This window comes from Anas acuta, chromosome 4 (genome assembly GCF_963932015.1).
Source record: "Anas acuta chromosome 4, bAnaAcu1.1, whole genome shotgun sequence".
Lineage (NCBI taxonomy): Eukaryota > Metazoa > Chordata > Aves > Anseriformes > Anatidae > Anas > Anas acuta.
In genome coordinates this window covers 51,714,172-51,726,102 of record NC_088982.1, presented here as the reverse complement: position 1 = coordinate 51,726,102, position 11,931 = coordinate 51,714,172, and the positions used below count along the sequence as shown (strand labels likewise).

General features: G+C 39.0%; 1 protein-coding gene across 1 annotated transcript; it reads left to right on the top strand.

The window, feature by feature from the left end:
- The first annotated feature begins 2,043 nt into the window (after positions 1–2,043).
- SCRG1 (stimulator of chondrogenesis 1) lies at positions 2,044–11,403 on the top strand. Its single transcript, XM_068681234.1, has 3 exons — positions 2,044–2,391; positions 6,865–7,128; positions 8,642–11,403. Exons 2-3 carry the CDS (start codon positions 6,893–6,895, stop codon positions 8,694–8,696), a joined length of 291 nt encoding a protein of 96 aa, XP_068537335.1. The 5' UTR covers positions 2,044–2,391; positions 6,865–6,892; the 3' UTR covers positions 8,697–11,403.
- Positions 11,404–11,931: the final 528 nt, after the last annotated feature.

The window sequence follows — 11,931 nt, the reverse complement described above, 5'->3', positions numbered from 1 at the left end:
ACTGTATGTATTAAATGAGCTGTCTGACTCATAGTTTAAGTGGCAACTTTTAAGAAGATTTAATGTGAAAGGAGAAACATTGGTATGCTTCACTGTCAGACTGCAAAAAGCTGGATGTTGACATTGAGAATGCAATAAAATGCAAATTGATTTTTGCTCACAGAAAAAAAGTTAAACCTGTGTGGCTTGCATTAAAAATGCAAAGCACATATAAAATGCTGAGTACTTACATTCAAAAAGCAAAGATTATTTTCCCAGGGCACATTATGTAAGTTTATTCTAGAGTAATGTTGTATACTGGAGGCAACCACCCTTTTGCAGCTGAATTTCATTGCTACCTTTTCCATCTCCTCACCCTGCCAGGGGCCTTTCTCCCTTAAGAACTACTGCTCCCCTATGGATTACTGCTATGACTTTGTCACTGCCCCTTTTGAACTGTTCTGTTTTGCACCTTACTTTGACATACATCATGGACAGGAGAAGGGATAATGTAGGCATCTGAAAAAAGGCTCTCTAGACAAATCGAATATAATTAGTAATTACTATGTCCATTGTGTACACGCACACAGATCAAGAAGGGTGAAAAAGCAGGATTTCCTAACAGAGCTCATGCATCTTGAGAAAGAATTCATATCTGGTAACACTGCTTTTCACTTCGCTCTCCCCCAGACCAATAGTATCACAGGCTGCCCTACCCTTCAATGCATTGTCCTGTAACATACCCTACCTTTCACACCTCAGAGAGCTGCTCCTACAGCAGCCAACATAGCCTTTGGCTGCACCTCACCCCACAGGTTGCCTAAAGCCTTTGCTCCCTCCCAATCTCAATTTACTTCCCAGTTTCTATGCTGAAGAAGCATCAGGAGAGAGAAAGTTTCCTCCTGTTCCTGAATGCCACAACTGGAAACATATACAAACCTATGAAGAGGGGGGAAAAATGCCAGCAAAACGTTAGCTCTGTTAGAACTGTCTTTTCTCAAAACCACAAGGGGACATTTCCCAAAGAAACATCTCCCCCTGCACACTTCTCTTTATAAACAGAGCTATCGGCCCACCAAACTGCTGGACTGCTACCCAAGTAAGTCACTCGCAGGGAACTGGGACACTGAGTCCTCACAGAGGCATTAGGATAATCTCATTTAGAGCACGGGCTGCCAGGGCAAAGATCCATGCCGGAAAGGAATTACTGCAGAGAAGCAGAGCCAGCACGAGGTGTTTTGTCACCCTGATGTCCTGTACAGGTACAAGCATATGTCCTGCTCCCTGCTGACCCAGATGCCCTTCTCCAGCAAAAAGAAGGAATAACCTGCTGGCTGTGACCACCACCAGAAGGGACATGCAGGTTTAAGAGGTTTTCAAGACAAGCACCAAGACCTCAATTTGTATATTGAAGCAGCTGAGCAGAGGTGTGGTTTGTACTTGTAACAAACCTCTGTACTAGAAGCAGCCCAATAGAGAAAAACTCTAGCTACAAGAGAATAAAAATGATGCAGACTAGAAGCGTAAAAAATTACTAGTTGACATCTAAGGTGTAACCTTACTTGTCTATTCATATGACAAAACAGAGCCGGCATGGCCACAACAAAAGGAGGGCCTAAATTGCAACAGAAATGTAAGGACACTGACAACACCCCAGACTTCGCCCCTGAGACTTTTTCTCATTAATAAATAATACTTCAGCTCCATTCAAGGACTTCAAGTTGTGTTTTTGTGATACCAGATTATTTGATTTGCATTTTTAGTATAAAATAACTTCCTCTGAAATACCATTCACTTTACCTCTTGATTAAATGCTTGGCCAGTATTGAACTCAATTCATCGTCACATAGTACGCTGTACAAAAAGTCTGGTTAAAATAATTACAGTTCTTGATTATTTCATTTTTGAAAAACAGATTCCTGAAGTCAGGAATTGCACAAGACTGCTGGCTAGGTGCACAGGTCTTGCTCAATGCAAACAGCACATCAGCTCCGTGCGGTGCCCTGCTCCCCCCACCAGCCCCACGCCTGCTCTGGCTGCACAGCAGGACGCACGTATTCTGCAGGGCGTTTTCCCTGTGCTGGATGTTATGCTTTGCTCTCTGAGGAGACACTTTGCCATCAGGTCCTGGATGAACTAATAGTTTCCTGCTGGAAAGGATACGTTCACTTTTTTTTTCCTTGTCTAGGTTGGCAGTGACTGAATGAGGCAGTTCTTGAAGCCCATCCTCTGGCCCCTCGCTGGAGAAGGGAGTGTGTCACTCATAGACAGAAGTCAGGACAGACAAAGGGCCGTTTGTCCTGCATCTCCCGTCAGCCCTCCCTCTTCTCACCCCTGCTAGCTCTAACTCTCTGTGTCTATCTGAAAATACACAGCTGCCAAGAAAGTGAAAGAGTGAAGCAGAAGAAAAAGGTATGTCACGCTCCTGAAATTATCCTTGTGCACTTGTTCTTCTGGTGCTAGTTACAGACTACAGGATTAGAAATACATATGGGAACATGCAGAAGATTTGGGAAAAATCAGATACGTTGTAGGCAAAAGATGTTATTCAAGACAGATGCATCAATATGATCCAGCTAAAGATAACTCTTTCCCTATCTTTTTGTTCAAAGCTGGATGTTATATATTAACATCTGAAGTCATTAAACATACTATATTGCCTGCCTGTACTTAATATTATTGCAAAGTTGGTGAATGTGGAGAGAGGTGTGTTCACAATGAATTTCTGTCTTTAAGAAAACTAAACGGGTTTTAATGAGAACTCAATTTCTGGAAAGAATCATGGTATTGATGGGAATTACAAAGCAGTAATTCACTGAATTCATTCTCAGTGGAATAGCTGCTGTCCTCACAATGCACCAACTGTTAAAGAAAAACAGATTTGAAGACTTCTTTAATGGAAAAAAGTTCTTAATATCAGTTATGAAGTTCTTGTGTAACAATTTCTTACGAATGCATTAATAAGCCTAACTATAATGCACTAACACCTAAATATTAAATGTTAAGTTTGGTTCTTTACAGGTGTTTCTGAGTTAGAAACCTGACAAATGAAAAAAAGATAAAAGGCATTTTATTCTGAATAGGTACTTCTAGCTCTTGACCTCAATACATGTTGAGATTGCAGTGTATAAGTAATATGTCAAAAAATAAAAAGCTTCACCTTTTAAAGCACAAATTGCCAACTTGTTAACCCAGCACCTGCCACTGAACTGATTGGAACAGATCACACACCAAGACAGTACCAGTTAGATTAGAGTATTTGCTGTTTTCAGAATTAGGCAACTGGAGAGCCATAAACAAGAGTAACAACTCTGAAAGGTATATATAGTGGCTGACAGACAAAATTGTAAATATTTATCTTTTCCCAAACTAGAAGGACCTCTAGATGTGCTGAAATATGCACCTTGTGCCATTTCTCAGTGTTCCCTGTGACTGTCTCTGTTGCTAGCACCCGAGCTCCCACAAATATCATGGGGCATTTAAAGTGCATGTCTATTCTCATGAAATACTACCCTATAGTTCTCAGCCATGGATGCTGAAACCTGGGTTATTCTGTTTGGTCTTTTTGTGACTACCTCTGCTCCTTGCAGATCCATAAGCTAGATGGTGCCAAATCACTTGGCAGGACAATTCAAACACTCTCGGGTGAATGAGCAGGGATAGTGGTGATTCCTGACTCACAGCTCTCAGTCCCAAACAAAACGTTTTCTTCAACACAAAATCCTAATTTTTTTCAAAGCACTTATTTTCGCAGCTGAACTTCTCTGAACTTTACTTACACCATGTCAAAGCAATCAGAGAAATAATTTCTTAAAAGGGACTTCTGCAAATGCAAGGAGATCATCTTAAGTATTTGTAGATGGTTTTACTCCTCCGTTAGAATTTGGGAAGATATAATCTGGACAGAGAACCTGGTCAGGCTGAGCATAACTGGCGTTACTACTTTTTCAGAAGGTTTTACATAAATGTAAGACTGTTTGTGGGCAGTGATTTTTGAGTCCCTTTTGCAGTTGGATTTATTCAAATTTCCCTGATTTATTAAGACAGTTTCTATAGTATGCAAAAGCAGATAAGGTCTTCGACATGCATTTTCAAAATGCATATGCACTTTCTAGCTCTGCTATTTAACTAAGCAATTGGTAACATTCAATCATTTGTGAAACCATAGTCAGAAGTTGCAGCAGTTTGTCAGGGAAAAAACAATTCTGCTTCTGAAAGATCTGCGGAGTTCATCACTACTGATCCTGTGCAGGGAACTGATGAAACACTCCAGCTCCTTGGCAATCTTTCATCTGCAAATAGGCACCATTCTCTCACTGTAAAGAATAACCTTTTGAAGAAAGGTCTTTGACTGAAAGTTTCCTTTCAGTTACTAACCGTAAAAAAAAAAAAATTAAAAAAAAAAAGATTTTTCTGAAAAACAGCAATTCTAAGCAAATAAGATGCATAACTGACCTCTTAGTGAAGTTGTCTGTCCCAAGCTCAATGGCACATGACTCTGCTAATACCAATTTTGGCAGCTATCCACATCAGCCATCTGAACAATCCACCCTAGCACTATCTTGTTATACTCAAAAGTGGGCATTGAGATATCCTAAAGTGTAGATCATGATTTCTGAATCCAGCAATTTGACAGTCTACAGAAAATGTGTCCATTTTCAGGACAGAATATGTTCCAATGAATTTTGAGCAGATCAGCAGCTGGCAACAGACTCAAATGAGCATTCCAGCTAAACTCCATATAGAGAAAGCTCATCCAAATTATTAAGAACAAAAAACGTGCACAAGAGCAAGATATTATAAATGCCTCATCCTCGGGGGAAGAACTGATAGAATAATCCAATCACAGAAAACAGGCACAAAAACCTCTGCTTCCTGAATTTATCTTTCATGGAACATTTCTTCCATTAAATACTTTCATAATGAAGTTCAATTACTTGAACAGAAAAATGTTAAATTGTATTCCTGACATTGGCATTTATCAAGGTATATATAGTATAAACAAACTTCCTCTTTGAGTATTAGACGTCCCTTAGCAGAACCCTCAAACTGCAGTGTTTGTAATCCTACAAAATAAAACCATTATTATAATGATTCTTTACCTGATTATGAAAAAAAAAAAAAAAAGCAAAGTTAGAGCAGTGTTTACTTTGAGTAATTTTGAGGCCTAGACCTACTAAAGACGGTATGTTATTTAATACCGCACTCCAAGGCAATTAAAAAATAGATCCCTAAGGCTCCATTACTAGTAGTTTATGGAGTCTTCTCATAAGTTCACATACAAGTTCACAGAAAGTAAAAGGAAACATTGGATGAATTTTGTTCCAATGACAGAAGTTAAAAAAATACACAAGAGCTTAGTCATATTCCTTAATACTTTGGCCACTTATTAATAAATTTGAATTCCCAGATTTTCTTAACTATCTCTAGCATATCATGGAAAGTCAGCAAGAAATCTAAGGTAGTTATGTAACTATGCAGGAAAAAAAAATGCTACCAATACAGTAAATTTATATGTTTAAAAGCTTATTGTTTGTTTTTCAAGTGTTACCTCAACCATTCTACAAAACATCAGAAGCAGGACTCAATTATCTTAGTGACCTCTGTACCTGACACTTTTCTTATCTAGATAAAAGCTCTGCCACCTTAACCTGAGATTTGATAGTCTTTGCTCACATGTTGTTTTATTCCTGGTTTTGGATTAGTTTAGAGTGCTCTGCTCTGCAGCCACACAAGACAGACCCAAACTAGCCCATAGTGTTGTAGCAAAGGGCCACCAACTCTGAAGTGCCAATGTGATGAAACAATCTTTTTTGATGCTACCACAAATAAATTTGGGAACGCTCACAGGGAGAGCTAGCTACACAGACCTGACCATTGTTTCAGGTGAGGTTTCAGAGCAAAATTCATTTTAAAATCCAGAGATAGCAGGTCTCTTTCATTGAAGCACGAGGCAAAAGCGGTAAAAAAAAAAAAAAGGTCAAACCCACCAACCTCTCAATCCTAATACCGGTAAAAGAAGGACTAACTTAGAAAAGCAAATGCAAGTTCAGGGGTCATACCCAAAAATTTGTGACACAGACTCTGTGCAAAGCAGCCCAGAAAAGCACAGCTGGCTTTAAGCAAGCTCACACAGATGATGGGAAGCCTCATCACCAACAGCAGTTCTGCAAGGAATAGTTTATCCTATCATTTAAAAAGAAATGTCAATTAAACTATAATGATCTCTTGTAGTAAGACTCAACTAAATAGTTTTCAGTACCAAGATAGATTAAAAAAAACTTCTTGGTAATGCTGCATCCCACCAGAACCTGCAGTGCAGTTCTTGCCAAGGGTACAGCACCTGACAGCCCTGCAGGGCTCTGGCTGCCTGGGCCATATAGCACTTCAGTTTCTCAGGCAGTCTGGGACAGCAGTCTGACTCAGCAGACAGTTTTTCCACAACTTCTATGGGGGAAAGATAGTATTAATTTCATGCGAATTACTCATTTCAACTGTCTCAAACAGCTGAAATCACCAGGAAGGCAATGAGAGCCACGAACATGTCCCCCACGCTGGTAGCCACCAATACATGCATTTACACTGCTGAGAGAACGCGACCAGCTCAAAGCAATTTTCTCAAGGTGAGAGGCCAAAGCAACAAGAAAATTGCCAGCAACAGAAGCCTCAATTCCCAGAGAAAGGATTCCTACAGTTGTATAGAAAGTAATGAATATCAATTCCATGGCAATATTATTTACCTCCTAGGAGAAAACACTTGCCAGCACAGAGGCTCAAACCTCCAAAAGTTCACAGGAAAGACAGAAAAATGTGAGCCAGAAAGCAGGATGGGGAAAAGACCTGTGCAACAACTATACCTGTGTCACGTACCTCATTTCTCTTTAGCACTCCTGCTGTTGGAAGCTTTGCAAAAATGAAAACACTCTCAGCTCTGCTTCTGCTGAGCACTCTCCTGGGTGCTCACACGGCCCCTTCCCGGCGTCCCTCCTGTTACAAGAGGGCTCTGAAGGACCACAACTGCCACGGCATCCACGAGGGCACGGAGAACCTTCGACAAATCGATGGAAGCCTGAAGGATCACTTTTGGGAAGGGAAGGGCTGTGAGACTGTCTGTTACTGCAATTTCAAGGAACTGCTCTGCTGTCCAAAGTAAGGTTACATTCAACATCATAGAAACTTGCCGAGTTCTGTACAGCCACCCATTATATTTCCATCACTTTACAGTTTCCACTGGAGGAATAAGCTGCCATTACAAAGAAACACATTACTTGAGGTGGTATGAAGCTGTATCAAGATATAACCAGTTACCTAGCACACTGGCAGTTTTCAATCCTTGTTTTTCAGGGCCTCACCTGGGACATGCTTAGCTTACTTTGTAAACCTGCAAGCGCCATTGGGAGGGGATTTAGCATTGCAATTGCCCAGCTTTTGACTCTTCTGCTAATAACTGTTTAAACTACCAACATGAACTACAAATCCTTATTCACAGCAGTTTGCAATGAAGATGTTTTCAGGACCATAAACAAAGCCATTTGATTTCTGTTAGCCAGTAAAGAGTTATGTTGCTATTCCAAGGCATGTGCATATATGTCAGCTGAATTCTGTAAAGACAGCTGTTTTAAGTAGGAAGGCAAACGGGGGGAGAATAGGTTTGCAAATGCCTGCAAGGGAGGAAAATGATTTAGAGACTTAGCCAACACTTTGCCTGCTGGCTGACAGTGTTGACAAAGCAAAACAGAAATTCTCATGGAATGTGTTTTCGTTGTTGTTTTACAGAAAGAATGTACATCTCAATAAAATTAATATTTAGTGAATAAACACCACCAGCCCATACTGGTTTGAAGATATAAAATATATTAAGAGATTATTTCCATTCAGCTTTCCAGCAATGTCTTTTCTTCAGGAAATTTAGATTAAAACATCAATGCTTCACAACTTCTTAATGCTCCAGGGACATTATAATGTGATGGCATTATACAGGCAAGCAAAAATAACTTTTTATATGAGCTCCTCTTGCCACACAAGTTTCTCAAGTCCCTTAAGTCCAATAAAAGATAACTTGTCCATACTCCTGTAGAGGACTAGATTTGAAACAAGCAGGAATGACTCCTAAAGCTAGAAATTTAAACATTTAGACCCAGAGCACTGTTTAAGTACATTTTTCATATTTCACTCTCCCTAAAACCAGATACAGTGCCCTCACCCTGAAGCACACTTTGGGTTTCCAGCCTTAACCTGAGCTTTGAAAGCCTCTTACTTTGATACAAATACATAAGGAAGTCTTCTTTCATCCATCTTAAGGTATGGAAGACCTAATTTGTGGGTCCATTCTCAGGACAAATTGCACTAAGCAGAATGCATGCACATGCCAAAGTTCTTTACAATATTATGTATTTTGTAATTTTAACTTTACAAAGCTAAAATACCATTCCAGAGTCCTGGCACAATGGTCAGCCAAGAGAGTTTTTGCCATCACTTCTGAATCAGGCCAGCAGAGGTAGAAACAGTATCTTCATACAGACCTGCAGCTGCATTTGCATAGTTGGAAGGGCATCCCATATACACAATAGTAACACATACAACTCATCAAAAGCTAACAAACATAGAAATGCATGTCATAGTAAAGCTCTAATAATTATTAAAATATCTAAATCTCTTTCAGGGAGATTTTCTTTGGACCAAAGGTATCTTTTGTGATCCCCTGCAACAGTGAGTGATCAGCATCAAGTCTGCCAGTGAGAACAGACATCATTCTGCAATTGCATAACAACACTTTCAAGGGGAAAAATAAAACCAACATCAAGCAAAAACAATAATTAAAAAAAAAAAACACCTCTCTCTCTAAGCACATTGCAGCACCTCTCTTTACAATGGAGAAAAATTTCCTTTCTTTACCTTTTTGGAATATGTAAGAAGTTCTCCCTTTGAATTCGGTAGCTGTCAATTAGCTCCTCATATCTTGCGGAAGACTGTACAAGAGCATAATAGTCTTACTATGCAGATCCCAGCAAAAAGCCTACCTTTTTAATAAGCACAATGTTCTCAACTAGTTTTTATGAAGTAGTTTCAAGATTCATGTGGTTAAGAACAACTCTTGCAGGAATCTACTGCAGTGCAGCTTCCTATTGCTTTATTGCCTCTACACAGTTAATGTTGGTTTAAGCTGACACTATTCAGTATCTAGCACTTCCATACATAAGTTTCCACCTTCTACCTGGCCATCTCGGAAAAAAAATAAAAACAAAACTCACACCGTTCATCTTTGAAAATTCTACTGGAAAAAAGTTAAAATTCATACATAGTAAAGTACATGTAAATGATAATTATGTATAATTTTTCAGATGCATCTGAAATCTTAAGATGAACATAGAACTCTTAGAATGCTAGAGCAGCAGTGATAGCATTTATATATATATATAAATTCAGAAAGACATAGAAAATCAGACTGACACAGGGTCAGTTAAGGCAACATAAAAATACTCACTTAAGCAGCTTTTGGATCAAGCCTCATTTGAAATACAGTACCTGGGAATTAAAGTTAAAATCCCAGCTTTTTTATTTTTAGGATAAGGAAACAGTTGGGTAAATGAAGACAGAGGTAACTAGAAATATTGGAAGTAATCATCTTAATTTGAGTTATTGTGATCTAGCCTATAGTTACCTCTCAATACCTGCTGAGGCTGATTACAGTATCAGAGAAAAGTAGCCAGTAATTTATATTCACTTATAAATTTAACAGTAGCCATCTGAACAAGCCAGGCTTAGAGGCAGTAAACTATCTTACTGCCTTTCAAACGGTAACCCTTTAGCCAGCCACATGAAAAGCATGTAGTACTGCGGTCACTATTTTTACCCCCTCAAATCAGTATATTGTTCACCAAATAATTTTACAATACACTGAAAACTGCTAGCATTGAAGTACCAAACTTATTTCACATACCATATGAAATATCAATGACTTTTTCTGTTAGTAAACAAGGGTTGGATGGGGTAGCAGTGGCTTGATTATACATAGCTAATAATAAACCTTTCAAGTAAATCTGCATGTACCATTTGCCAAGTAATTTTTAGGCTACTGGGTGTTAAACAAACAGTTTGTTTCACTAGGCTTTTTAAGCCTGGTTTGTGTAATTATTCCTGAGTCATTTGGGCTTCTTACCAAATAATCAATTAAGGAAAAAATAATCTGGCAACTCACAGTTGAAACATCCAAAGTCAGTGTTTTGCTAAGAAAACATATGGTATCCACTCTTGTGCAAAGTCCTCTATAAACTTCTAGTAGTAGTAAGTGCAAGTAGCTTCTGATGGTTATGGCACCTAGTTCCTGTGTAAATCATGTTGCATATGCCTATCATCCACAGCTTTCTAGAGCAGGAGCAACAAGAACTGAGGCAGATACACAGCTAGGTTGTAAAGTCAGTAAGTGGTTTTCAGTTACTTCCCCTTCCACCACTACTGACTTGGAAAAATCCACAATCTGCTGGAAAAAAAGTTTTGCCGCTTTCCACATGCAGAGGAATAAGGTCACTTAGGCTATTACTTTAAGACCAATTCCCTATAGAAAATTGCTTTTCTTTCTTCCCACTTTCCTTCCCTCCTGAAGGATCTTCTACATGTCCTGCCAGACCTAAATGCAAACGTTCATCCCTGCCCTCCATTCTGTAAGAGAGAAAAAGCCTTTGTCCTTCAGGTGCCCAGTTTAGTGCCAGTTTCTCTGGATGCTTTTCCAAATAATGTTTTGAAGACTACAAATTCAACTTGTGCAAAGACCACTTAGTAAACAATTTTGCAGACACTTCTGTGAAAAGGGTACTGAAACATCTCCCAAGAAATACCAACTTTAGCCACCCCTAGCTAGATATCACTAACCCACTAAGCAGTTTGAACTTAGGCCATCACTGCAGAACTTCAATGTGGAAAGATCTAAGACACTGCGAGTGAAAGAAATTAGACCACTTATAGCTCCTGGGAAGGCAGCCAGTTTGAGTTTAGGGTTTATCATCATTCAGTTAAGCAACAGAGTGCCACAGGTCAAAATAGCAGAATGGAGCATCTTGGCTGCAGTGATGCCAAGAAAGTAGTTTTCCCAAAAAAACTCACAAGATTAACATCCATCAGTTTAGACCAGAGATACTCTCTCATTTTTCCCTATTTAAGAAATAGCCTTTAAACATCTGATAAGGTTAGAAGTTGCAGCAAACGCTAACTGAACAAACTGAAGCCATGTCCTCCTCTGCTTTAAGCTTCTCTTTCTGCCTTTTCTTCAACCCATGCACACAGCTTAACACAGAAAGAAATATTTCATGTACCATACATTTAGAGTAGCACAATAACTAACAATGAAATCCAAGAAGTCATACATAATCCTGTCTTCAACATCACAGACTTTACTAAGATAGCCAATTAAATATATTTCTCATGGTACTTTATGTTTCAGTGTGTTCTTTGTTTTTGTTTTTAAGCAGGCCTGAGTTAATGCATGTAACGAACAAGAAACAGCATGCCTATTAGAAGATACTGCATGAACCCAGCATAAACTCAGTCTGCCGTTCTCCAATTAAGTTCTTAGCAGCAGTCTATGTAGATGAATGGGAAAAAATGTCAGCAGCTAAAGAATTTTTTTTCCCAAGTGGAAGATTTCTCAGCACAGTAAGCTGCAGCAGTCTTTTCATCCATGCTTATAGCTTTGAAATTCAAGAACCACATTTTTTTTTCCCCATTTTAATATTGGAGCAGGAAGGCTTGAGTGCTTGGAAGCACATATCCGAGCAATGACAAGATGAATAAACAAATCAGAAAAGCCCACATCGATTCTTGTTTCCAAAGAGGAAAATGAAAATGTTATTCAGCAATTTCTGCCCTGCTAATAGCTGGAACTGTCATTTAAAGCCTTTTACTTTAGGAAAAAGAGCCTATTGCTAAGTCTGCCACTTTTTTTTTTTTTTTTTTTAA

Bases quoted from the DNA above. Each gene is read 5' to 3' on its own strand.
- SCRG1 (XM_068681234.1), top strand. From the start codon at position 6,893: ATGAAAACACTCTCAGCTCTGCTTCTGCTGAGCACTCTCCTGGGTGCT. The intron at 7,129-8,641 runs GTAAGGTTACAT...AATCTCTTTCAG, and splicing joins GAACTGCTCTGCTGTCCAAA to GGAGATTTTCTTTGGACCAA.